The 26779-nt window shown below is 55.4% G+C and overlaps 1 protein-coding gene across 50 annotated transcripts in view; it reads right to left on the bottom strand.

The window, feature by feature from the left end:
• The window catches only part of PHLDB1 (pleckstrin homology like domain family B member 1), a 52435-nt gene that overhangs the window by 24723 nt on the left and 933 nt on the right, over positions 1 to 26779 (bottom strand). For 6 of the 50 annotated variants that reach the window (XM_074015365.1, XM_074015367.1, XM_074015364.1 and 3 more), the window contains exons 1-10: positions 24624 to 24742; positions 21228 to 21308; positions 20442 to 20565; positions 18941 to 19111; positions 10800 to 10925; positions 6891 to 8236; positions 3768 to 4040; positions 3193 to 3333; positions 2950 to 3087; positions 191 to 319 (exon numbers count right to left, since the gene is read on the bottom strand). In XM_074015365.1, the coding sequence (XP_073871466.1) occupies positions 191 to 319; positions 2950 to 3087; positions 3193 to 3333; positions 3768 to 4040; positions 6891 to 8236; positions 10800 to 10925; positions 18941 to 19111; positions 20442 to 20565; positions 21228 to 21308; positions 24624 to 24740 (2646 nt within the window). In that variant the 5' untranslated portion in view covers positions 24741 to 24742. Of the gene's footprint in view, positions 1 to 190; positions 2446 to 2949; positions 3088 to 3192; positions 3334 to 3767; positions 4041 to 6890; positions 8237 to 10799; positions 10926 to 13601; positions 13779 to 18940; positions 19112 to 20441; positions 20566 to 21227; positions 21309 to 21684; positions 21841 to 24623; positions 24743 to 26779 lie in introns of those variants that run through there. The other 44 variants (XM_074015373.1, XM_074015375.1, XM_065529073.2 and 41 more) reach the window with 12 other exon arrangements.

Raw genomic sequence — 26779 nt, 5'->3', positions numbered from 1 at the left:
TTGCCCTTTCGCGGGCATCATGGCCTGGAGCGCTGACCCCCCAACCTTCCCGGTTCCCTCCAAGCCACAGCACCGACCCTGGTGTCCGGCAGGTACTGCAGGGGCCAGGTGGTCCCGTCCCACCGCTCTCCTCTCTTCCTTCTGGGGCGTGGCCCGCGGGGGCCGGGGGAGGGGGGGCGGTGGAACTGACCCTTCTCAGCTGCTCCTGTAACTGTTCCCGCACTGACTCGGGGCAGTTATCGAGCTGCGTCTGGAGCTCGGCGTAGAGCGCCTGGCGGGCCTCCAGGTGCCTCCGTCCCGCGGCCAGCTCCGCCCTCTCCTGGTCGGCGGGAGGGCGAGGGAGAGGGCGGGGCACAGGGGAGAAACAGAACACACACTCCTCAACTCCGGCCCGGCAGCGGCGGGAGGGGAGCGCGGGAGGGAGGCCAGGGCGGGACAGAATGGGGGTCGGCAATGGGGGTTGAGAGAAGAAAAAAGGCTGGAATCAAAGAGGAGAATAACCAGGTGAGGAGAAGAAAAGAGTAGAAAGGGAAAGTGAGGAGGGAAAGAGGTGAAGAGGCAGAGGGCCCGAGGCCAGGAGCTGAAGGGTAACACAGCAGTCAGAGGTGCAGGGGGTGGGGTAACACAGGCAGAGGTGTGGGGGCAGGGCACAGATTTTGGTCTCCTGGGGTCCCTTAAACTGAAATTGTTGGGTAGGTCCTGAGAAAAGGCCCTCTGTTTTCTCTCCAAACCAGTCAAGGCTGGTTCCGCATCACAGAATCGGAGCCTCCAGTTCTCATCCCTCCCCTTCTACCACAGCCCAGAGACCAAAATTTAACCCAGGGTAAAAAGTGATGGTGAAGGTTAAATCCAGGGTTGGGCGTGAATCAGGAGCTGAGGATGTTAAAGCAGTGTGGCAGAGTGGACCCCAGCCCAACACCCTTGGCCTCCCTCCCCTCCTGCCCAGGGTCAGGGTGGGGTGTTGGCCCTGCAGGCTGAACTTCAGGGATAAGGGTTGCAATTAGTTTGGGCTGTTGTCATGGTAGTAAGACTCCCAGGAGTGGGTACAGAGGGGGTGGACTGTTCTGTCTGGGGTGAGATGACACCTCTGAGGGCGGGAAGGGGGATGAGGGGAGGGTTTGGTGAGTCACCCCTCAAAGGACAGGCAGAGGAGAAACTGTGATTACTGATTCCAAAGTCAGAGTGGAGCCATGGGCTGGGGGCAGGGGAGGGAAGCCGAGTGAACCCTCCACACCACTGCCATCACTACCACCATCACCACCACCACCGTCACTACCACAGCCTCAAATAACTTCTTTCTTCCCCACAGAGAAAGTGAAATCCAGGCCTCCAAAACACTCCAGGTCAGCGGGAAACGAGATTAGGCAGGTTCCTTCTGAAATGCTGAGCTTTATCCCTGGGAGTGAGGCCCTGTGCTGAACCCAGTCACTCCCACCCCTCTACCCAACTCATCTACCCATCCCCAGAGAGGAGGACCTGATCAGGCCAGTTGCTGAGGTTTAGGTGCTTCCTCAGCCTTGGACTCAGGCTATAAAATACCCTGTGTTATAGGTGGCTCGGGGTGAGGGGAAGAGTAGGGGCTACCCATTACCAACCTCTGATGGGTATCTGAATTTAGGAAGCCCCAGGGGAAAGCTAGGAAGGGTAGCCACTGTGTTGGCAGAGAAGTCCTGTTCAAGCCCTCCAAGACCATGCCCACAACTGGGCCTCCTTGCTCCTTGGCTCCAGAAGGCAGGCAAGGGAATAGGTGGAAGACAGCCTGGTCTGCTGTACAGGAAGCTGCCAGGAAGCTTCCTTGAGTTATCTTATGCTGTCCTCAGACAGTAGCCTAAGACAGCAGCCTAGGCATTTCCAATGGGAAGAACTTCAGTCTGAGCAGCGCCACAGCCAAGCATTTCCCCCACCCTTATACCCCTCCTGCCAATGCCCCCTTGAGTAAAGTTGAGCTACCAGTCCTCCTGCCAATTCCTTTCATATCAAAACTCTGGGGTCCCACACCAAGAAAAGAAGGAGGCAGCATTAGAGGGGAGAGGCCAGGGGCACGGAGGCACCCATTGAGTTAGTGCAAAAGCGGGCATGGCTCAGCCCTACCTGGGTGGCACTGGCAGTTAGGGGGCATGCGGAAAGCCCAGGTCAGTGATTAGAAGGGGCGTTAGTGTAGGCCTAGTTGGCAAGCATGAAGTTAATTTGGCACAGAATTTGGGAGTGTGGTTTTGGGGGCCAGAGCCAAAGCTCCAAAAAAAAACAAAAAAAAACCAACGGGTCAAAGAATTTTTAAGATCCTCAAAATTGAGGGCAAGAGGAAGAAACTCAAAAAATCCAGAAGGAAAATTAAATTATTGGAAAAATACTGTCAGATCCAGAAATAGATGACCCCTCTCCACTTCAGAGCTTTTGGCACGGTGTTGGCCATCCGGGAGTGGCCCCTGCAGGCTGGCACGAAATCTGAAAGGGGCAGGGGCAGGAGCTAGGGTCACCTGGGACAGGAGGCTGCAGATCCTGAAGGCTCAAGGGAAGCAGAGGCCCGAGGGTCATCTCCCAAAGATCACAATGTAAGCACTTGTGGCATGCTTGGAGGGAGATGTTCTCCAGATGGTGGGACCCAAACTTGAATCACTCCCCAGTGTCAGTCCCTCGGGCTGTGCTCACTGCCCAAGAAGGGGCTTTGGCACTTCCTAGAAGGGCCTTAAAGGGCCTAGGATGGCAGGCACCCAGAGGTAGCACACAGACCCAAACAGAGACCCCAGACACCAGCCCAGCCCCTGGCAGTGCCCTCCAAGCTGGTACCTTCCACAGAGGAGGACAAGTCACCCTGTCCCTGGAAGGCCACAGAGACCACTTGTACTGCAGAATGGATGATGAGGTGAGGGGTGCAGGGCCCCAGAGAAGACGTTTCTCCTCTCCCAGGCCACTGGTACCCAGCACTAAGCCGGGCCAGGTGTGGGTTACCTTGTCCCTCTCCTTCTGGATGCCTGTCTCCAAGGCCACCAGCTTCTCCTGCAGTTGATCCACTGCCTTCTGCTCCTTCTGCAGCAGTGCCCGCTCTGCCTCCCTCTCTCCCTGCAGCAGTGCTCGCTCCATTTCGGCCTGGGGGCAGACACCAGGGTCCCCATCAAAGCAGATGACTGTGGCCCCTCTCTGGGGCCTTCAGTTGGCCTACGGAAGAGTCTAGCTAGGGCCTTCATGGCTCACCTCTCGGGCTGACTCCTGCAGCTGCTGCTCTAGCTCCTTCACACGGACCTTGAGCTGTTCCACGCGCCCCAGCACCTGAGCCCGCTCCTCTTCCAGGGCTAGCACCTCTCCCTGGAGCTTGGTGCTAGGTGTGTCTTCGTGCTGTAGGGGAGGGAAGCTATCAACTGAGGAAGCCTAGAGCTTTTTGGAGTCAGACCAAGAAAATGGATCACCTGTTCCTCCACGCACTTGCTGAGGAATAGCTGGACTGAGACAGGAGGCTAATTCCCTGCCCCCCCCACCCCTACCTTTGAGGGAGCAATAAGGGCTCTGCTGAAGATAATAAAGATTTACCACTGAGTGCCAGGCCTGGGTGGAGCCCCATGGAAAGGCAGGTCATAAAGCATATTTATAGCTTGGGAAGCTCATCAACACCTCCCTTCTCTTCCTTGTCTCATTTCTGCACCTCTGCTCTCGAATCTCTTCCCAAACTTGATCCTTCTCCTCACTGGACCTTGGCATTCAATACACTAGCCTCTTCTGCCCCCAGCAGGTCCAACCTCAGCCTCTTTGTCTTGCCTACCCCTCCATCTCACCTCCTGCTGGGTGCTCTCAGTGCTGCTGCACTCCTCCTTGAGATTTTCCTCATCTGAGCGCTCCATACTCTCCCACAGGCGTTGGGTGGCAATTCCAGGCTCCTCGATGCTCCGCCCAGAGGCCCCTGCAAGGCCTCGTGAGGGCCTCCGGCCTGCCAGTGCCAATGCTACGGTGGCCTCCCCAATGCTGGGGAGCTCCCCGGCCTCAGATCCCCCATCAGCCCGGCTGTATTCGGCACACAGGTTCAGGATGGTCTCCAGGCGCTGGCGTTCCTGGGGAGGATGGACAGAGCAGGACATGAAGGGGAGGAAGCTGAGCCCTGGTGGGGATAGCGCCAGGTTCAGTATCCTGTCAGGAGGGAGAGCAAGGTTACTGGTGGCTAGGTCATCAGTGTCAAGTCAGGAGATGCCTGACTCCAAGACCTGGGGGAGGCAGAGGGAAATAGGGTGCCCCAGACGTGGGCAGGAAGAACCAGGCTGTTGTGCCACCTGTCCACATTGGCACAACAGCCTGGTTCTTCCTGCCCACTTCTGGGGCAGCCCCTTCCGTCTTCCTGTTCCTTTCTTTTTTCAATCTACCCCAGGACAGGGCTTCCTCATGGACACAAAGGAACACACCAAACACATACAGAAACATATTGTTAAGTAGACTACAGACCACAATGAGACACAGATAAACTCGGGTGCTCGTCCTAACGCAGGTACACACAGAACTACAGACATGAGGACACACACTGACACACCAGCATTGATGCACAGGCACACAAGGACACAATATGTGCCCTGGACTTGCATTAATAAGCAGGTACAAAGACACCAGCCCTGACATGCACAAATGCACACTGATGCACACTCACAGATAAACACAGTCTAGCATACAGACAGGTGGGCACGTATGCAGACAGACAGGGCTGGAAAACAGACCCACAAGCCCACAGGGACCAGACACCCAACCACAGACACACATGGAGAAGAGGTAAACCAAGGACATGGCCCTCTGTCCCCACCTCAGCTCCAAGTTACCTTCAGGCAGCCCTTGGCTGTTTATCAGCAGGATGGGCTGCTACCAGTCCTTGAATGCCCAGGCCCATGAGTGAGTACTCCCATGGCCCTACCACTTCATCCACCCCTCTCCACATACACACCCACCCAGATACAGTCACCTCTCAGGGGCCTAGGAAGTAAAGGAGGGATGATACAATCGCATTCCTGGTCTTTGTCGCCTTCTCCTGCAGGCCTATCTATAGGCCTGAAGCCTGGCTTGTGAGGCTCCCATGGCTCTCTAGGGTCCCTAGATCTCCTCAAGTGTCTCTCACCACTTACATTTTGGCCATGAACCCAAACCGCAGGAAGTGGAGAGAAGGCTGGAGAGGCGTTCTCATACACTTACCCAGCTTCCCTCCTGTTGCTTGCCCAGTTCCATGGCAAAAAAAAAAAAAAAAAAAAAAGGAACAGAGCCTCGGCACCTGGGAGGCTGGGCCAGTGCCTCCGCCCCTGCCCTAGGACCCAGATAAGCAGCCTGGTTGCAGTGGGAGGGGCAGGGCGGGCAGCCTCCAAGACTTAAAGTGGCAGGTGAGGCAGGTCAGGACTAGTGGTAAGATGTGTGCTTATGTGTGGGAATAGGGTTGGGGAGACTGATGGAGGAGTTGGGGGAGACTGTGCCTGCCACTCTGCCTGTGCCAGGCTTACTGCCCCCTCTCCAGGATGAGACCCCAGCTTAGAATGGCCATGCATTCCCATCTAGACCAATGCAAAAACAGTGAAGAGAAGATGCAGCAGGCCGGGCGCGGTGGCTCAAGCCTGTAATCCCAGCACTTTGGGAGGCCGAGACGGGCGGATCACGAGGTCAGGAGATTGAGACCATCCTGGCTAACACGGTGAAACCCCGTCTCTACTAAAAAAATACAAAAAGACTAGCCAGGCGTGGTGGCGGGCGCCTGCAGTCCCAGCTACTCAGGAGGCTGAGGCAGGAGAATGGCGTAAACCCGGGAGGCGGAGCTTGCAGTGAGCTGAGATCTGGCCACTGCACTCCAGCCTGGGTGACAGAGCGAGACTCCGTCTCAAAAAAAAAAAGAGAAGATGCAGCAAAGGAAAAGACGGAATCTGCCTCATCTCACCCCCATCCAACACAAACACACAATCCTATACCCTCATCCAAAACTGTCCCAACCTCTTCCAAAAGCATCTCCAGATGCTTCAGTTCTGGTTCTCATCAGTTCTGATTCTCCTCCTCAAACCAGTCCCAGGGTTCCTGCTCACCTCCCAAAGAACCCTGTTCTGCTTGCAAGGACAGAGGGCAGAATCCATTCTTCTGTACATGGGCTCGACTGTGTACACACCAGCCAGAGCCCCTTAAGCTCCCTGAGTTATCTGGGGAATCCTGGCCCCGACCCAGCTCAGATGCCATCTCCAGGACAGCTGCCTAGAGCCACACCCGGCCCCTGCACACACCCACACGCATGCACACGGACGCACACAGTCACAATTACAGAGGCTGGCTAATGGTCAGGCCAGGGTTGCCTATCCTGCTCTGTCCTTCTTCCCTGCCACCCACACTCCTAGATGATACTGCCTGGGCCAGGGTGAGCAGCTCCCACCCACTTGTAGACGCCAAAGAGAAGCAAAAAAGGACAAGGTACTTTTCTAAAAAAAAGTCTTAGAGTCAGGAGACTTGGGTTCCAATTCCAGCTCTGCCAGAACTTGCTGTGTGACCTTGGACAAAGCCATTCCCCTCTCTGAGCTTCAGCCTACTCAACCTACTTCAACTTGCTTCTCAAACTGGGAGGTTCAAGGTCTTACCATACCTGTGGTATGTTTTCCTAGAGCTTCACTGTGCTTGAGTAAACAATGTGAAATTTAATTTATACATTAAAACAAATGCTATGTTGAATAAATGCAAAATTAGCATGAATTTAAAATAAAGCCTTAGAAATTTCAAAAGAATTTCTTCTTCAGGGCACCAGAACCATAAGATATTGATCACTAAAGTGTATCCTGGAGGTGGGGAACCTTGAGAAGCCCAAGCCCTGTTTGAGGGCCCCTCCCGCTCTGCCAGCTGGCCTGCTCGAGCCCTGGCAGAGACTCTGCCATGGACAGTGGCAAGCCTCCCTGGCACCTGCTCACCAGCCTCTCCATCTCCTGCTCCCGGAGCCGCTCTTGGCGCTGTCGCCGGTGGTACTCCAGGAGGTCGTCCTCATTGTCACTGATCTCTGTGATGCTATTTTTCCGCTCCCTTGTGACAGGCACCCGCAAGTCCCCGCTGGAGAGCTTCCTCTGGACACAGGGACTTTGGCAGGGTGAAGCCCCAGTAAGAGAGCCCAGACTGTAGGCTGGGCTCAGCCTGCCACTGAAGCTGCCCTTGCGGGGTGCCAGAGACTCACCCAGTGTGGGTGAGGGGCTCCGTGTCCTACGGCCTCGTGCCCCCAGCGTCAGGGAGAAGTCCTCTGGTGAAGCCCCATGGGCTGCCCAGCGCCGGGGCCGAGGACTCTCTGCCACTTCCCTGCTTAGCTTGGGATCTGGGGTGGTCCGGGTGGGCAGTGGGGAGAGGGCTCGCCGGGACAGAGATGGACTTAAGGGGGGTAGTTCTCGCATACTGTCCAGGCCCCGCCGGCCCAGGCGGGGACTCTCAGGAGGCTGCAGGGTACGGGTGGCTAACCCATCTGAAAATGTTCGGCCCACCAGTTGGCGTGAGGGGCTAGTTGTTAGCACCCGCTCATTGCCTGGAGGCTCACGGAAAGGGCTGGGAGGGCGGTCCTGGAGTGTGCCAATCTTGTTTCGGGGAGCAGGGACTGGAGGCTGGAACTTAGGGCTGCCAGGGATGCTGGTGGGTTGACTGAGAGCACCAGAAGCTGGGTATTCACTCAGGCTGATGGCCACCACAGGCAGCTGCCCACCCAGCCGGGGGCTCTCAGTGGCTCTCCGGGCCTCCGCCAACACAGTAGCTGCAGGGCTGTCTGTTAGCAGACCCCGGAGGCCAGGGCTGGGAGGCCTCTCATGGCCCCCTTTCCTGCTCAGCCGAGGACTCTCAGAGCGAGCACCACTTGGGCGGGACTGTGGGGGCTGCAGGGCCAGATGGTAGCTGGAGGAACGGGCAGGTACCAGCGGGGGCACAGAAGGTCCTGGCTCTTGCCCACTGGGTGAGTGACTGGCACAGCTTCCACTGCTGGCTGGTGAGGAGAGTGGAGAGAAGGCTGGAGAGGTGTTCTCATAGCTGGAGCCCACAGACATGGCACCAGGGCTGGTTGGGGGAGACAGCAGGTAGCGCCCACCATTAGCCATCGGCGACAGTGGAGAGGTTGTGGCAGGCTTCTTGCCAGCAGCTCCAGGCTCCTCTAGCACCAGTGAGTCCATGATCTCTTGCAGGTCCTTCTCAATAGAGCTCACCAGGGAACTGTGGCTGGCACAGGCCGAGGGTCCCCGTGTTGCAGGCTGTGGGGTGTGGTTCCCATTTACCAGACTTTCTGATTCTGCTGGAGGGAAATGCAAAGGTCTTTGACTTTGGGGAGCTGCATATGCATAAGAGCCAGGGCACTAGCCTACTTCCTCCTAGCACAGTGAGACTAACAGAGCTCTGGAGAAGAAGCCAGGAGATCTGGTTCTGGTACCACCTAGCTCTGCCACTGACCTGCTATGCAACCTTAGCCAAGTCACTTGTCCTCAGTTTCTCCTTCTGTAAAGGAAGGGAATTGGCAGGGCCTTCCTGCCTGTGACTTAAAACAGTTAACAGTGATAGGCACTCTAAGCCTATTGTTGTCAATTCACCCCAAGACTAGACTCCTCCAATCTATATCCTATATCCCTCCTCAAGAAGGGCAGGTAAGCCAGGCACAGTGGCTCACACCTGTAATCCCAACATTTGGGGAGGCCGAGGTGGGCAGATCACTTGAGGACAGGAGTTCAAGACCAGCCTGGCCAACATGGTGAAACCCCACCTCTACTAAAAATACAAAAAATTAGCTGGGTATGGTAGCACACGTCTGTAATTCCAACTACTCAGGAGGCTGAGGTACGAGAATCACTTGAACCCAGGAGGTTGCATTGAGCTGAGATCACTCCTGCCTCCTGGGTGACACAGCAAACTGTCTCAAAAAAAAAAAAAAAAAAAAAAGAAGAGGCCAGGCATGGTGGCTCACACCTGTAATCACAGCACTTTGTGAGGCTGAAGTGGATGTATCACCTGAGGTCAGGAGTTCGAGACCAGCCTTGCCAATATGGTGAAACCCCATCTCTACTAAAAATAAAAAATTAGCCAGGTGTGGTGAAACGCACCTGTAGTCCCAGCTACTTGGGAGGCTGAGGCAGGAGAATCACTTGAACCCAGGAGGTGGAGGTTGCAGTGAGCCGAGATCGCATCACTGCACTCTAGCCTGGGCGACAGAGTGAGGCTCCATCTCAAAACAAAAAAAAAGAAAAGGCTGGGTGCGGTGGCTCAAGCCTGTAATCCCAGCACTTTGGGAGGCCGAGACGGGCGGATCACGAGGTCAGGAGATCGAGACCATCCTGGCTAACACAGTGAAACGCCGTCTCTACTAAAACATACAAAAAACTAGCCGGGCGAGGTGGCGGGCGCCTGTAGTCCCAGCTACGCGGGAGGCTGAGGCAGGAGAATGGCGTGAACCTGGGAGGCAGAGCGTGCAGTGAGCTGAGATCCGGCCACTGCACTCTAGCCTGGGTGACAAAGCGAGACTCCGTCTCAAAAAAAAAAAAAAAAAAAGAAAAGAAAAAAGAAGGGCGTTATAAAAAGAAGATGGGCACCTGCTGCAGAGCTGGCCAGAAGTTCCAGGGGCTCCTAGTCTAATAGTACGTCAGGGCCTCCCACCATAGGAACCAGAGGCCCAGGATTAAAAAAAAAAAAAAAAAGAAAAAGAAAAAGCCTCCAGGGCTGGGCAAAGGGTGTGTCTTCATCCAATCAGAGGTAGGGGAGGGAGCTGGTGCTAATGGCTGGTTCCTGGAAGCCAGGCTGCCAGCAAGGAGGTGAAGCTCAGTGCCTCCAATTATCCCATTAAGCCATGCCAGCAAGAGCCTGCTTTTGCCATGCCTCAGCCCTAGTCAACCATACAAGAGTCCCTGGAACCACTGCCCCAAACAGCTAAGGGAGTGACATGACAAGGCTGGGGTGAGGGCAGGGTAAAATTAACTAGGGAGTAGACTGGGAAACCAGGCTTCTGAGCCCCCAGAGGACTGGAAAAGATTGAGGGTGGGGAGAAGAGAAGAGAAAGACTTTGCAAGACTGAGTCTGGGTCCAAAATTATGGGGACTGTGTGGGATATAGTCAGAGGGGTTGCCATGGATACTGGTAATCCCAGTGACCATTCACCTTTCTTCAGGTCCCCAGGCTATCCACTTAGGCTGCTGCTACCACCCCCCTAGGTGTACCTGACATCCATGTCCATCTGTCACCTGTCACCCCATAGCCATCTAAATGCCAGCACAAAGTCTGAGATGGTAGACCCAATAATAGCCTCCTGGTCTGCACCCCATCCCCTATGCAGCTGGGCTGAGGGGGCCTGTGTTGGTTCCCCAGAACAATCACCAATTCTTTTCTGGGGATCAATAATTCACACACAAAATACAGCTGCTCCACTGAGTCATCAGCGGGCAAGGCATAGAGTGAGGGTTGGGCGAGGCCCAAGGACATGATCCCCACCACAGCTTACAGGGAGTTCAACCTAATGCTTCCTTCTGCCCCTCAGGACACCCTAGAGGGTGAGGCTCCCTGTGGTGACACAAGTGGGCCAGAGTTCCAGACACTGAGTGGCAACCTCCAGGGCAGTGGGGTACAAGCTGGCAGAGCCCGCCATCCCTTAAGACACATAATTTCCCAGTTTTACCTAAGCAGCACTGCCTTGGTTAGCTCTCGGTGGTCCCACTGCCTGGCATTCTCCACCAGCCCATGGCCGGTGGCAGTGAGCCCAGACCTTAGGTATTGTCTTGCCCTAACACTCCAAGTGTGGCTGAAATGAGCAAGGAGGACTGCTGAAGGAACACCACCAACCCAGCCCCCTGTGCCCCCCCCCCCACTCTGGTACCTACCAGGAACAGGGCTGTAGGGGGGCCCAGGGGCTCGGCCCCCTGCTGGAATCATGCTTTTCATCCACTTGGCTTCAGCCGGGTGGTTAAAGCGAAGGAAGGTGGACTGACCCAGGCACAACATGCAGCCTGCAGAGAAAGCAAACACTTGAATACCGGGTGTGGTGGCTCACACCTGTAATCCCAACACTTTCAGAGGCAGAGGCAAGTGGATCACCTGAGGTCAGGAGTTCGAGACCAGCCTGGCCAATGTGGTGAAATCCCATCTCTACTAAAGATACAAAAAATACAAAAATTAGCCAGGTGTGGTGGTGGGTGCCTGTAGTCTCAGCTACTCAGGAGGCTGAGGCCAGAGAATTGCTTGAACCCAGGAGGCAGAGGCTGCAGTGAGCTGAGATCACGCCACTGCACTCCAGCCTGGGTGACAGAGCAAAACTCCGTCACACACAGACACACACACACACACAAAAATGTTCAGCAAACACCGACACCCCTGTCCCCCAACCCCAACCTGTATGCATGATCCATCTATCTGCCCCTTGGGGAGAAGGGTAGAAGAGTCAGTCTGAGAGGCAGCAACTTCCAGGGTCACACAAAAAAGCTCTGAGATAGGGAACAAGGGGAGAAACCATAGATCAGTCCGATGACCTGGGGGGGTCCTGAATTTGCTCCCACTCTTTATTGTTTTGTGACCTTAGGAGAGCTGTGTGCTGCAAGTCTAGGGAGCGATCACCACCTTTCTTTCTGACTAAGCACCTTCTGCATGCTCCCTGGTCTCCCCTGGCATCAGGCCAAGACTAGGCCACTGGGCCCGGCCTCAGCCAAGCACATTCCCGGGCAGTAGACACAAGCCCAGTCCTGCCCAGGAAGTGTGAGCACCTGGAGGGGGAGGGCATGTGGGAGCTGGAAAATGTAGCCAGGGGCACCAGGAGTGTGCACAGTGGCAGGTGTGCCCACAGGCATCTAAGTGTAGCTGGCAGAACTCCACCTCCCAGCCACACCAGGTGCTGGCGGGCTCCCGCAGAAGATACTATATTGGGAGAAGCCAGAGCCCTGTTGCTCTCTACCACCAATCCTTCCAATTTGTCCACACCCCTGGCCCCCGGTCTCAGCCTTGTGTCTACCCAATCTGGTGCCACTTGGCACCCCAAGCTTCACGTCAGTCTAAGACTGGCAGAGGAGTCTACATTCCTGGACGCTGAGACAGTTCAGCTCAGGCAGGCCACAAGGGCAAGGGGCATCCCAGGCCACGTGGGTACCTTGGCAGGTCCCTAACTAAGAAGCTCAGGAGCCTGTTCCTGGGATCCTGGGCATTGCTTGGGTTGGGGGTTTAGTAGGCTGAGAAGCCCATGGCAGATAACCATAGTGGATAAAGCCACTCACTATCCTGGCATACACAAAGGCCCTCCCAGGTAGCCAGACACCAACAATTCTAAAGGATAGAGAGGGAGCCTTCCCTGCCAAGTCACCAGTCAGAGAAGAGGATCCCACAGTATTCATAACTGGAATAAATGATAGCCAACCACACTGTCCACATAATTACAACCACAGCTGTTTCAGAAAGAGCCCTGTCAAGCCCCTCCCCCTCCTTTTAGCCATTTAACAAGCTTATTAGTGATGAGTTCACAGGGTCTAGACAGACCCACTCAACCCAGGGTCATGGGTGGTGGGGATCAAGAGCCTGACCACACAATCCAGGCCGGGAAGGAGGTGGGGAGTCTGAGTGGATTCCAGTCCAGCAGTGCCAGGCCCACACCCAAGTAGGATGTAGGCATCTAGGGATCCTTCGGTTGGGCCCCTATAGCTGTGTGTTTTCTGCCCCCTCCTCAGCCCTTCACTCTCCCCCACATAAGGGGGTGTGGCCATGCTGCCTCTGGGCTATAAATAGTGATGCCAGGCACCAGAGCTGGATCCGTATTAATAGAGCAGGCAGGAGGGCAGCAGGACTGAGAGCAACCCAGCTCCTGCCCAAATTAACTTTCTATTTGCATGCAGAAGCTTCAGGCATTGCCCCAGTGCTGGCCCCTACAGCCCCTAGGGGTCTGGCCGGCCTGTTTCTGGGAAGAAGCCTCCTCTCTGCCCACTCCCACCCCACACCCCCAAAGGCCAGCCCTTTCAGGGAGCCCAGGAACCCCTGCCCATCCTGCCAAAGTCATGGTCAGTGTCCCCCATGCCCAGAGGGGATCAGGGTCCAGCTGTGTGCAGGTGGGTGGAGGAGCTGCACATCTGGAGGGGAAAAACTAGGCGAAGGAGAGGGTGAATCCTATCTGTGAGAGATGCAGAGGAGAAACACCAACACAAACAGGCTCACACTCATACACACTCATAGTAACACAACAGACTCATGGGCGTACATGCTCACACACTCTCAGAGCTACTGTCACTGCCCCCCTGGTCACACAAATAGAGTGGACTGGCCAAAGGGAGACCGAGTGAAGGGAATATGGGAGGAAGGGCCTTGGTCCTTCCTATCAGAGACCCTCCTTGGCCATAAGGTAGACTCCCCTCATTCTGACCAGGACCCTTTAACCTCATCTGAGGGAGGTGAGTCCTAAGGAGGGGACTGCCGGAGCGCTGGGGAAGATAAGGTCTACCGACTGAGAAGTGCCCCCAAGCCCAGAATCCCCATTTAGAAATGTTCAGGGAACACACACAATCGAGTCTCTCCGCCTCAAGCTCCCAAAGAAGGTCAGAGGACCCCATGCCCCTCCTCCCGCCCACCCTCCTCAAGACGCCCCTCCCAGCCTGAGCTTCTCCAAGCTTGGCGGCTTGGGGGCTGTGGCTGGCCCGGGGCTGAGGACTCACCGCCGAAACCGGACCTCCGGACCGCTCGTCCCCGCTAGCTCGGGTCCTCCAGGTCCCGGGCCCGCCCGGGGCCTTTGAGGGGGCGGGCCGACCTCCCGAGCCGCCGGCTCCAGGATCGGAGCGAGCAGCGAGGCAGCGAGCAGCCGCCAATGCCCGGGGAGGGGCGGGCCGGCCACCAGCGGCGGGGGAAGGGAGCCAGGGAGGGAGGGACAAAGGAGAGGAGGAGGGGAAGAGGAAGTGATGGAGGAGACGAGTGGAGAGCTGGATGGAGAGGGCGGGGCGGGAGGATGCAGAAAGGCAGCCGGCTTGGGATCCTGGACCCGTGGCAGGAAAAAAGTGGGCGGGAAGGAAAGGTTCAAGGGAGGTGACTGAGTGAAGGAAAGGTGAGAGGTAAGTACAGAGGCCAGAGAGTGAAGAGCCAGGGGCCAGGAGTGAGGCCAAGCAAAGGACAGGGTCTCATTCCCAGCCCCCTGTGGTAAGAGGTCAGTGGTAGCCAGGCTGGCCGGCTCTAACTGGCTGTAGTACCTTGGGCCAGTCACACCCTCAGGCCTTGGCTTCCTTATCTACAGAAAGTCAGCTCTGACATTCCATGTCCACATCTGAGGGAGAGAAGGAGAGGAAAAGAGCAGGGGCTCTACAGGTCCAGCTAGGTCACTAGGTCCTGCTCTGGCCCTTAGGCTGTCACTGTAACAAGGTCACCCTAGGAGTTCAGGCCAAAGCAGTGCTCTGTACAATGCAAGCACTCAGCCCACCTCCTGTCTCCACCCTAAACACCTCCTCTTCCGGCCCCACTCCCCGTAGCCCAACCCATGACCCAGAGTGGACCAAGGCACTGCCCTTTCCAGCCAGCCAACTTCCTGGGCCCTTGGAAGCCAGCCCGCACCCCAGCCACAGCCTCCAGTTGTGCTAGACCCAGCAAAGAGCCCTCCGACCCCAATAAGGTACCCATCCTACTTGGGAAACAGATATCTGGAGCCCCCAAAGTCAGGCTGAGATTCTGAGTCAGGCAGGTGTTTTGTTTTGTTTTGTTTTGTTTTGTTCTGTTTTTTTGAGACGGAGTTTTGTTCTTGTTGCCCAGGCTGGAGTGCAATGGCGCAATCTCGGCTCACGGCAACCTCCACCTCCCGGGTTCGAGCGATTTCTCCTGCCTCAGCCTCCCATAGCTGGGACTACAGGCATGCGCCACCACACCTAGCAAATTTTGTATTTTTAGTAGAGATGGGGTTTCTCCATGTTGGTCAGGCTGGTCTCGAACTCCCGATCTCAGGTGATCCGCCCGCCTCAGCCTCCCAAAGTGTTGGGATTACAGGCATGAGCCACCGCACCCAGCCCAGGCAGGTATTAATACCTACTATCCAGCCAGGTCCCCCAGTTCCTCTTGTTCCAGGGACCTGGCCCCTGCACACCAGAGCCTTACGGGACACAATGTTGTATGCTCTCAGCAGGCAGCTCACACAGCCTGACACAGTGTCCCTCAGATACACACCAACACTTGCTCAGTCACGCTGACACTACATCTCTGCATGCTCTGAGTCACACAGACACCCTCATTAAACACACTGTCTCTCACACACCTTTATTCTCATGCACACATCCCCCAGACAACTCCTTTTAGTTACACACTCACCCAGGCATAGCTTTCCTTTCACTCAGTCCCTGGAGAAACTCTGAAATAAAATCAACCTCTTAGATGAATAATCAGGCAAGTTTTCCATTCTTGCTGAACAGCCCACTAGCTCACTCACCCATGCTGCCAACTATGTGCATACACATGCACACGCTCACGTGTGCACACGTATCTTATTCCCTTCTGAGGAAAAAGGAAGAACCATATAGGGTCAAATGCAAAATGAAGGGAGGCTTAAAAAAAATCTCCTCAGGAAGAGTGATTCATCGGTCTGGAAACTGTGATGGCCAGCTGGATAGACCTAGGCAGACACAGAGGATGCCCGCCAATGAGAAATAGGGCAGGAGGCAGACACAAAGAAGTGGGAAGCTGGGAGCCTTCGCTCTGCCCTCCTTCCTTTGAGCTTTATTAGTCAAGATTGTTATCAGTCTCATAACAGAAAAAGGTTGAAGGCTTCACTCCCAATTTACAGATGGAATAACTGGGTGGGAAAAAAAGAGGTTCAATATCCTGGATCCCAGAGAGAGGCAGCTGGATAACCCAGAGATCCGGCTCCCCAGCCACACTCCTCTGCCAGCCCCCACATAAGCCCCTACCCACCAATGAGAGACTTAGGGAATGAAGGAGACTGGAGACCAGTGCTCGGAGGAAATGCTAGGAGTAGATGGGGACCTACTGTCTAGACAGCCTGGGCCCTGAGCTGGTGGCTTTCTGGGTCCTCCCCTGCTTGGTTCCCTCCCAGATCTTTCATGTGGTCTGGCGCTGTGGTCTCAGGGTGGGGCAGCCTAGACCCAGATTGAGATTCCTCCTCATTCCCTTGGTCCTATTCCGAGCTCCACCCCTTGCTCTGTAGAGAAGAGGGCAATGTGGGATGTGCCAAGATGCCTGGGTACAGGGGGTGGAATCAGGACCTTCCTGGCTCCCTCACTTCATGCTCCTATGTTCACAGCTCTGTGCTAAAGGTTGGCATCTGTTTTCTGCCCGCCTCCCCCTTTCCCTGGCCCAAGCATATTCCTGCTGGAAGAGCCTGTCACTGCCATCTCTGCTTGTCATGAAGTGTGTCTCTCCAAGTTGCCTATGGCTGGGCACAGTGCCCAGAATGATGCATCTAAGGCCAAAGTAGGCTCCTTGTTATTCCCAGGGTAGCCCTTGTTTTTCAAAGAGGAGGGTCGCCTCTACAAGGCCAGATTAGGGGAACAAGGAAGGGAAAATGATCCTCTTGTATATATGCCAACAGATAGGCATATGACCAGTGAGGTCTCATATACACATAGGAGTACATACACAGACATTTTGGTACCATCAGTCCTGAGTTCACCCCTACCGCCCACTTGAACACACTGATCCATAAATACAAAGAAAGACACAAACACAGAGATTCGTAAGCCCAGAGTCACAAACACATCCGGAGCTACATAAACACACTCCAGTTACACAGACACACAGAGATAGCACATGCACCCCCGAACCACCCAGTTTCCAGGGAAACACACTCCGAGGAATGTCCGGAGTGGGGCCAGGCAGGGCTGGGCTTGGTGCCTTGCTCCAGAGATGAGACAAGGAAACCCTCAGCTCCTGGAGCCCAGGGGAGGGGGAGGACTGGGGAGAAGAACACCCATTCCTTTGTGCCTCTGCCTACCCCTCCATAGGCTGCCAAGCTTTGGAGACAGGCAAGCCCAGACAAGAAGGCTATGGGGGATGGGGAGAGAAAATGGGAAGGGGTTTAGGGTCAGAAGAGAGTGGGAGGGTACATACTTGGCTGGGTAGGCTTCTGGCTGGAGAAGAGTCGGGAGGGGTCACTGGGGCCACAGGAAATGCCTCAGAATTCCATCTTGGCCCCAGGCTCTCCCTCTTCTCAGTGAGCTAAATGATGCACCGGAAAGAATGAACAACACAAGCATACCCTGCTCGCAACATGCAGGGGAACAACGTTCTTACCGATGAATGTGATGGGTTTGGGGCGGGGGTAGTAAGTTCTGAGCCTTCTTTGAATTTTGTCCTGCCTCTCCTTGCTGCTCTACTGTCTCATCTCCATGCTCCCAAATCTTAGAGAAGATGCTGTCTCTGAGACTGAACAGGACTGTTAGGAACCTGCTGCCATCGTAGCCAAGCTCCAATTTTGGGGGATTCCTTCTCTCATCCAAAGTCAGAGACCGTGAAGTCCTGGAGAAGGCAAGGGCCTGCGTGCTGCTACTGGTGGACCTGCCTCCCTGAAGTCAATTTTTGCATGCCCTGCCCCCTACCCGAGGGCAGGAAGAAAAGACTGGGGTTCAAAAAAAAAAAAAAAAAATTAGCCGGGTGTGGTGGCAGATGCCTAATCCCAGCTACTTGGGAGGCTGAGGCAGGAGAATCACTTGAGCCTAGGAGGTGGAGGTTGTAGTTAGCCGAGATCGTGCCACTGCACTCCAGCCTGGGCAACAGTGCGAGACTCCGTATCAAAAAAAAAAAAAAAAAAAAGATCGGGGAAAGGTCAGGTCTCCTGAATCAGCTGTGAAGGAAGTGACATTGAAAGGCCTTAAGGAGGATGAAGAGGAGAGAAGGAGACAGTGGAGTGAGTAGGATGGCCACTTCCAAGGGGCTTCTAGGCAGTAAGAGCCCCCAGAAAACAATGCTAGGCCATCAGAACCTGCTCAGAGCCAGGCTTAGCCCAAAGTTCCTGTCCTCCTGTTAGCCTTTAACCTCACCTCTATCCTCCACCCAAATCTGTTTTTCTCATTCTCCTAATCTGACAACTCACTGTATGAACTGATGCCCAGAACCCTGTTTCCAGGGTGAGCATACCTGGTCTGTCGAAGTGCCACCTGGGCCAACCGCTTACCTGCCTGCTAACCATAGTAATCAGGGGCCTAGATTTTATTTATTTATTTATTTATTTATTGAGACGGAGTCTTGCTCTGTTGCCCAGGCTGGGGTGCAGTGGCGCCATCTCATCTCACTACAACCTCTACCTCCCAGGTTCAAGCGATTCTCCTATCTCAGCTTCCTGAGTAGCTAGGACTATAGGTGCGCACCACCACACGTGTCTAATTTTTGTATTTTGGGTAGAGACAGGGTTTCACCATGTTGGCCAGGCTGATCTTGAACTCCTGTCCTCAAGTGATCCACCCGCCTTGGCCTCCCAAATTGCTGGGATTATAGGCGTGAGCCACCATGCCCAGCCAGGGGCCTAGTTTTTAGAGCCACCTCACACAACAGAATGGCCTATTGCTTTGGGTTATATTCGTGACCCAAAAGCTACTGTCAGCAGTCTCATAACAGGAGCAGGCATGTCCTCAGATTTCACCCTTGCCCCATCCCCATCAGGAAGTATTGTCCTCCTCTTCAGCTTCTCAAAACAACTTCCTCTTGGCATCATGGAACAATGCCATTGATACCCTCTCACTGCTGCTCCAATTGCTCTTCCCCAACAACCACTAACAATCCCATCATGCCCCAGGCCCTCTGATGGCGGGAATCAGAACCTCTTCTCTCCCTATAGTATGTGGAGGCAGGTTGGGGGTAACCAGAGAAGAAAAGCAGGTTGAAAACATGTCTGGATGCTGAGACGGTTTAGTATGTTGTTTAGGCACATCCAGATGCACCTGAGTACTCCATTCCCAGTATGGGCACTCAGGCAGTTGCCATGGCAACCACTACAGCCAGTCTCCCCTGTGCCTAACACATACAAGCCTTTAAACAGAGGCCCCCTCCATCTGGAGGTGTCCAGCCTTACCCTGAGTGAGCCGGGTAGGCTGCCGGACAGGGAGACCATCAATAGTGCAGGCATTGCCACAGGGGTAGAGGGTGAGGGTGCCCCGCAGGTTCTCGATGTAGCAGTGCTCTGGAGCCAGGCCTGGGCCCTGTAGTGAGATGTCTCTGGCTGCAGAGCCAATCACCGTCCTCCCTGGAGACAAGAGGCAAACTGAATCAGAAGGGTTGTCCAGGCTGAGGAGGCAGTGACAGGGCAAGGAGGGCCACAGTGGAAACATATTCCACCTCCTACTCCAGGGAGAATCTCTGCCCACCATTGGCCACCCCTACTGGGCCCCTGAGCCTGGTCTATACAGTAAGTGATAGAAGCTCTTCTCAGAGAAAACTCTGCCTGAGAATGGGAGGCCCAGAGATGGGAAGACCCAGACTCCACAGATGGAGAAGGAAGATTGCTTTTCTGCAGATCCTCCCTTATTCCCCCAACTGCCTCTCCCTGTTGTCCTTTTTTCTTTTTCCCCTTCAGCCTACTCCTCCTTTCTTCTAAATCTCCCTTTCTCTCCTTCTTCTCTCCCCCACTTCTGCTACCTGCAGCACTTCATCTCCCTCGCTAACCTCTCTGTTCAGTGCAACCTCTCTTCAGTGCAGGCTCTCCCCTAACTGCAGCAAGAACAGCCCCTCCCACTGACAGAGCCCCTGGGACTGGTATTTGGAGAATGTGGAGAATGTAGTATCACCCAGGCAACAAGTGCAGCCAGGAGAGGAGAGAGGGCGGGCAGAAGCTGAAAGGTGAAGGGGGCCGTGCCAGGGCCTTATCTTGGGAGATCTTGCCCCCAACTCCCATCTCTCCATTCTCTACCTACGGTATAGCCTCCTGTGCAAGCCAATGCCCTGGAGTGGGGCCCTTTTTCTTCTTGGCCACATTGGTTGCTAAGAGCAATGTGTTCTCCTGTTTCTCTCAGTGCTCTCTTCATGGTTTCTTTTCTTCTTCTTTTTTTTTTTTTTTTTTTTTTTGTGATGGAGTCTCGCTCTGTTGCCCAGGCTGGAGTGCAGTGGCACGATCTCGGCTCACTGCAACCTCCGTCTCCTGGCTTCAAGTGATTCTTCTGCCTCAGCCTGCTAAGTAGCTGGGACTACAGGCTCGTGCCACCACCAGCTAATTTTTGTATTTTTAGTAGAGACGGGATTTCACCATTTTGGCCAGGCTGGTCTAGAACTCCTGACCTCGTGATCTGCCCACCTCAGCCTCCCAAAGTGCTGGGATAACAGGCGTGAGCCACCACACCCGGCCTCTCCTCCTTGTTTCTAAGCTGATCTTTAAGCCCACTCATGGAACCAGATTATGTACCAAGGAAGGCAGGCAGTCTGGGGAGGCAGAGAGAAGGGAAGCAAGCTGGTGGGGTGGGGAGGCAAGCATTACCAGCAGACAGTAGAAGGGCCCCAACACATGCAGGAGCTGGGCCTCCAGGGTAGGAATGCCTACAAGGATAGAGGGGTGATGAGTGAGATGCCCTGTTCACACTTACCTTCCTCCAGCGGCAGGAGGGTGATGGCTGTGCTGAGTCGCCCACTGCCCAGGCTCACCAGGTGGGGTTTGTCCGTTTGCACTTTCAGCCCTTTGCCTGTCTCGATCAGGTCCAAGGGTCCTTTCTGTAGGTAGTAGGGGTGGAGGACAAGCATCATTAGACTCAGCACCTTACCACCCTAAACCAGTCACACCAGTACTCTCTCCAGCCCTTGCCCCTCTCCAAAGGGCTCTGAGGGTGCTGAAAGGCTTAGCACAAAATCTTACACAGAGCATTATTCCACTACATTGTAATTAGATCTGAATCTAGGCCACTAACTCGTCCCACTGGATTTATCTCAAGTCTTGGCTTAACTGTCCCTTTTGTCTATTAAAACAGAAGCAAGGAAAAAGCGGTGGGGGGTGGGGGTGGCATTGGATAAGCAGCAGGGGTACTGTAGAGGAAGGCCAGTCAAGCTCCCTGCAGACTTGTCCATGGCTATCCACTTGGCCATTGCTTGCCCCTGCTAATCTCAAGTACAGGGAAGGTAGAGGCATGGATCAAGGAGAGTGATACAGCCTAGGGTCAATCTGTAAACTGCTTTCTGACTTTCGACGGGTACTTTCTGGGTGAACCAATTAACCTGATTCAGATAAAGACTGAGCTGTTAATAGGCTTGGGACCTGGGGAAGGGCAGAGAGGAACAGAATTGCTCCTTTCATCCTTGGGCTGGGACCACAAGGGGGTAGAAGAGCTGATCCCATCCCCACCATATCTCTCTTGCCTCACAGCCCTGATCCCACTCACCTGCACCATGGTCTGGGTCTTGCATCCAGGGCCTATTTGGTTCCTGTTGAGAGTGTCCATGGTCCTAAGGCTCCAGAGCTCCTAGGGACACAGCAGAAAGCTGGTGAGTGGGGAGGCCAGGGCAGAAGAGGGAAAGAAGTAGGTTCCGTGGCAGAGTTCTCAGGGCAGAGGTAGCACCAGTCACCAACATTCCCCAAATGCTCATGCTGAAGGGAAGTAGAGGCAGCTAAAGAGCTTGGGTGGGAGTTGTCTGGGAGCAGTGCCAAGTCTCCAGCCAGCCACAGCATGGATACTACACCATACCAGTCCTGCGTCTTGCCACTGTAAGCACAAACAGTCCTATAGGGCTCAATCTATACCTCTGTGCTTTCTTGCCCTATGCTACTCAGAACCCAGATTTTGACAGCTGAAGACCCTTGGCCATTGTGGAGCCTTAAGCAGGGTGGGGAAAATCTACCTTAGTGGGAGAAGCAGCAAGGAGGCCCTCCAAGGACACTGGTAGCCAGAGGGCCCCCAGGTAGGTGGCAGGGCTAAAACAGGAGCTCCCTCCTGAAATCTTTCATTCTCCTCTTCACCGTTTGTCTCTTTTCCCAGGGCTTTAGTAGGATGTTTTCTTAAAGGAGACACAAAAGAAAAACTCAGCCATTCCTGCTATCTCCAGATGTCTCAACTCCTACACCTTTTCTTCCCCAGAAAGCAACCTCAACCCAACACAATCAGTTAAAAAAAATTTTTTTTTAAATTAAAAACAAAAAACTTTAGTGATAACTAATACTGGGAATATTGGGCTCTTAACTCTTGGGTTCTTAATTGGCTAGGTGCTATAGGAAGCTTAGACCATTAGAACCAGGAGTAAGACAGATTCCAGAGCCAGAACTTGAATCCTCCCCACCACCACCCCACTGCCTCTCACCCACCACCCATCCCTCTCTCCCTGGCTCATGTTTTTGGTATCTGGGATGTGAGGACATTTGTGTACTAATGTGTGCCCCCATGCCCATCCCTTGGCCAACTAGCTAAGCTGAGAAACTTCCCACTTGCTGCTGAAATGTTACTGGGGAAAGCTAAGAGTGTGACTGAGGGGTAAGGAAGCAGACCCAGGGAAGCAGGGTTTCCCTCCACTCTCTCTTCAAGCCATCTACCAGGGGACTTGGAAAGGAAGTAGGGGCAGCAGCCAGCATTCCAAGGAGTGTCTGACCCTGGCAGTGGGTCCCGAGGACCTTAGCTATGGTGTTACTAAATTTACCCTCCCAGCTTCCACCCTTCCGGACCTGGACTGCATCATCTCCGTCACCATTTCCACCCAAGCTGGCGGAAGAGAGGCCGGAACCCAGGCTGGGGCCCACCCCAAGACTGCCAGGGAAGAGAGGAGGAAAACGCCATTAACCTATGCAAAGCCCCAAGCTGGTCTGGCACCTTCCCAGAATTCCTTGCCATGGAGAAGAATTTCCAAGGACAAAGATTGCTGTACTGCTTCCTTAGACTCAGGGAAATCCCTCAGCATTTTCTGAGTGAGGAGGGGCAAGAGAGTGGGTTAGGAATGGGGAGTTTATGTAAAAGAGGGGTTAAGAAAAACAGAATAATAAATAATGGTGAAGGAGAAATATCATCCTTTGGTAGAAAGAACTTTAGACTGGGATATATAAAGCCTTAAATTCTACCCTGACTTTATTTATTTATTTATTAGTTATAAGATCCTAGACAAGTTATTTAACTTCCCTGATTGTCGAGTCATTCTTCTATAAAACTAGAGTAACGAAAAAAAAAAAAAAAGACTGTCTGGATCAGTGCTTGCCTGGGACTAGGGGTGGAATGAGAAGTGACTGTAAAAGGGCACAAGTTTGGTGGGGGTGGGGCGGGGGGAATGTTTTCAAATTAAATTGTGATGATGATTGCATGGCTCTGTAAATATACTAAAAGTCTTTGAATTGCATACTTAAATTGGGTGGATGTTATAGTATATAAATTATACCTCAATAAAGCTGTCAGTTTTTTAAAAAGGACTGTCTGAACATTCAGGTATTACATTAAATGGCATTCTAGGAAAGCAAAGCACAATAAAAATGCCGTTTATTATTATTATTATTAGATGGACTTTCACTCTTGTTGCCCAGGCTGGAGTGCAGTGGCGCTATCTCGGCTCACCACAACCTCCACCTCCCAGGTTCAAGCGATTCTCCTGCCTCAGCCTCTGAGTAGCTGGGATTACAGGCGCACGTCACCACGCCCAGCTAATTTTGTATTTTTAGTAGAGACGGGGTTTCTTCATGTTGGTCAGGCTGGTCTCGAACTCCCGACCTCAGGTGATCCGCCCGCCTCGGCCTTCCAAAGTGCTGGGATTACAGACGTAAGCCACCGCAGCTGGCCCCGTTTATTGTTATGAGCTGTGTAACCTGGAGCAAGGCACTTCACCTGTCTGGGCCTTAGTTTAATTCATCTGTCAGATTGGAGTATTTGTCACTATCGCCATGTGGGGCAGCTGTGGTGTGCTCATTTATTTACACCGAAGAATTTCAAGTGGAAATCAAGATTGTAAAGGAGTAAGTCCGAAGGAGAACCAGAGTGATTAGAGGAGAGAAGAGAAGAGAATAAGGAGGCGAAAGTAGAGAGAGAGATAAGGAGAGAGGTGTAGGGAGAAGATAAGAAAAGATGGAGAGATTGGGAGGTACGAGGCTGTGGCCTCAGCACAGTAACCTGATCCAAGAGAAGTGGAAAGAGACACCAGGCCAACCTGCCCTGCACTCAGGCGGTGCTTTCCCCAAAGGGCGATCGCCGCAGCCGAGAGCGGCCACCTGGGGGCGCCCTCATCTTGACCCCCGCCCTGGCCGGGGCGGCGGAGTGGCGCTGCGCTAGGGACGCCCTTCACCTGCGGCCCCGCTTCCCCCGGCCCGCGGCTCCCCAGCACCCCGGCTGTCATTACCCGCCCGCCCGGCCCCGCAGCCAAAAAAAGGCCCCTGCGGTGCGCGTCCGGCCCTGGGTGTCCTCGCGCACGCTGGGTACGGACGCCCCAGCGCCGCCCCGGGAGCCGAGTGGCGGAGGCCCAGGTGTCTGGATTTGACGAGCGACGGGCAAGGCCCTCTGTGCGCGAGGCCGCCCGGCACCTCGGCCTCCTCCCCCGCGGGAACGCGCCGACACCCCAGCCACGCGGGACACCAGTCCGAAGCCCTCTCCGCCGAGGGGAGCACCCAGAGTCAACTCTCGGGGGTCTCGGCCCGCGCCTGAAGGAGGCCGGGGAAGGACCGACCGGCTCCGGCACCAACGGGCACTGACACAGCTCCCGGGCTCCCACGGGCTCCTAGGACAAGGTCCAAAGCCAGCCCCAGAGCACCAGACCCGGCCCTTCGCGAGGCCACTGCTCGGGCGCTCCCGGGAGCCCCGCGGGTCGTTCGGCCTCACCTGTGTCCCTGGGGGTCGGCCTCGGCCTCGGCCCGAGCGGTGCGTGGCTGTGGCCAGAGACCCGCCAGGCCGAGCTGGGGTCCTCTCGGCCGCCGCCTTCGCCCTCCAGGCGCACATCCGCCTTCGAGAAAGGGCCGCCGGCAGAGGAAGGAGTCAGGAAGGGAAGGAAACTGAGGCGGGGAGCCCAGCGGGGCACGCCCGAGTGGGGAGGGGGACGAGAGAACTTAAGGATGAGAAAAACCTGGCAGAGATGAATGGGGGTGTGCAGAGGGACGGGGCGGGGAAGGGGAGCCACCGGGATGTGAAGGGGAAAATGAAAGGCCGACTAAGGGATGCGAAAAAACCAAGTTGGGGAGGGGAAGACCGAGGGCAGAGGATGCGGCGGGGAGACTGAGGAACACAGAGGTGGAGGGGTCGGGGGAGACAGGACAGGCGGGTCCTCAAGTGGAAGGGACAACAGACGGGAGGACTGGGGATGCGCGAGGAGGTATTGAGGGCAGCGGAGGGGAGACTGACGGGCGGGGAGATGGGGCGAAGGAGAGGGAGGCTGGGGCCGACCGGGACCCCAAAGGCGGGAGAGAGGAGAGATGGGCGGCCCGAGGAGAGGGGGAGCTGGGAGAGCGCGGATGGAGCCGGGGCTGTTGAGTGGGTGTCCGGTGGTGGAAAGGTGCCTCTCCGCGGTCCGCAGGGCCGAGGGAGGGAGGTTTCCGCAAGGGAGCGGCCCCTTGCACCCCTCGGCCTGCTCCTGCCCAGGCCGCCCGCGTGGGACAAGGCCGCAGTGTTGGGCGCCTGCCGTGGCCGCCCGCCCGCCCCTGACAAGAGGCCTTTCTTTGGCGGGGCAAGGAGAAGGAGCCGCTTGTTTGCGCGGCCGGGAAACGGGGCGGCCCCACAGACATCTCCCGTTCCCAGCCTGGCAGCTGCGGGAAGGGCGGCTGAATGTGTGTGAGGGGCCGCGTGTGTGAGCTGGGGCTGTGGTGTGAGCTGGGCTGTGTGTGTGACTGGGGCTGCATGTGTGAGGGGGCTGCATGTGTGAGCTGGGCTGCGTGTGTGAGGGGCTGTGTGTGTGATGGGCTGTGTGTGTGACTGGGGCTGCATGTGTGAGGGGGCTGCATGTGTGAGCTGGGCTGCGTGTGTGAGTTGGGCTGTGTGTGACTTGGGCTGCGTGTGTGAGGGGGCTGCATGTGTGAGGGGGCTGCATGTGTGAGGGGGCTGCGTGTGTGAGGGGCTGCGTGTGTGAGGGGCTGTGTGTGTGATGGGCTGTGTGTGTGAGCTGGACTGTGTGTGATGGGCTGTGTGTGTGAGCTGGGGTGTATGTGTGAGCTGGGCTGCGTGTGTGATGGGCTGTGTATTGAGCTGAGCTGTGTGTGTGATGGGCTGTGTGTGTGAGCTGGGCTGTGTGTGTGAGCTGGGCTGCGTGTGTGATGGGCTGTGTATTGAGCTGAGCTGTGTGTGTGATGGGCTGTGTGTGTGAGCTGGGCTGTGTGTGTGAGCTGGGCTGTGTGTGAAAGCTGGGCTGTGTGTGTGACGGGCTGCTTGTGTGAGCTGCACTGTGTGTGTGTGACGAAGTGCTTGTGTGAGATGGGCTGTGTGTGTGTGACGGGCTGTTTGTGTGAGCTGGGCTGTGTGACTGGGGCTGGGTGTGTGAGCTGGGCTGTGTGTAACTGGGGCTGTGTGTGTAAGCTGGGCTTCGTGTGTGAGCTGGGTTGTGTGTGTGACTGGGGTGCGTGTGTGAGCTGGGCTGTGTGACTGGGGTGCATGTGTGAGCTGGGGTGCATGTGTGACTGGGGTGCATGTGTGAGCTGGGGTGCGTGTAAGCGGGGTTGCGGGTGTGAGGGGCTGCATGAGGGCGGGGCGGTTTCCTGGGAGGCGCAGCACATGGAGTGTGTGGGCAGGCCTCGGCGTGTGGGCGGGTCCGGGTGTGTCAGGGTGGCGTGACGCAGGGACGTAGGTATGCGAAGTGTCGCGGAGGCTTGCGTGTGTGCCGGGTGGGAGCTCGGCTTGGTGGGGCGCCTGCGTTTGCGTGTGGCGGCTGTGGGGTGAACCCGCCGTCCAATGAGTCAGCCTCCAGAGGCTCCAGGACCGCTGAGCTAACGGCCCAGAATGCAGCCCCGCCCCGGAGCCGTGGGTCCCCGGCCGGGCTGTGCGGTCGCCGGGCC

Source organism: Macaca fascicularis, chromosome 14 (genome assembly GCF_037993035.2).
Source record: "Macaca fascicularis isolate 582-1 chromosome 14, T2T-MFA8v1.1".
Taxonomy (NCBI): Eukaryota; Metazoa; Chordata; class Mammalia; order Primates; family Cercopithecidae; genus Macaca; species Macaca fascicularis.
The sequence above is the reverse complement of the archived record's forward strand: the minus strand, read 5'-3'. Positions and strand labels throughout refer to the sequence as shown.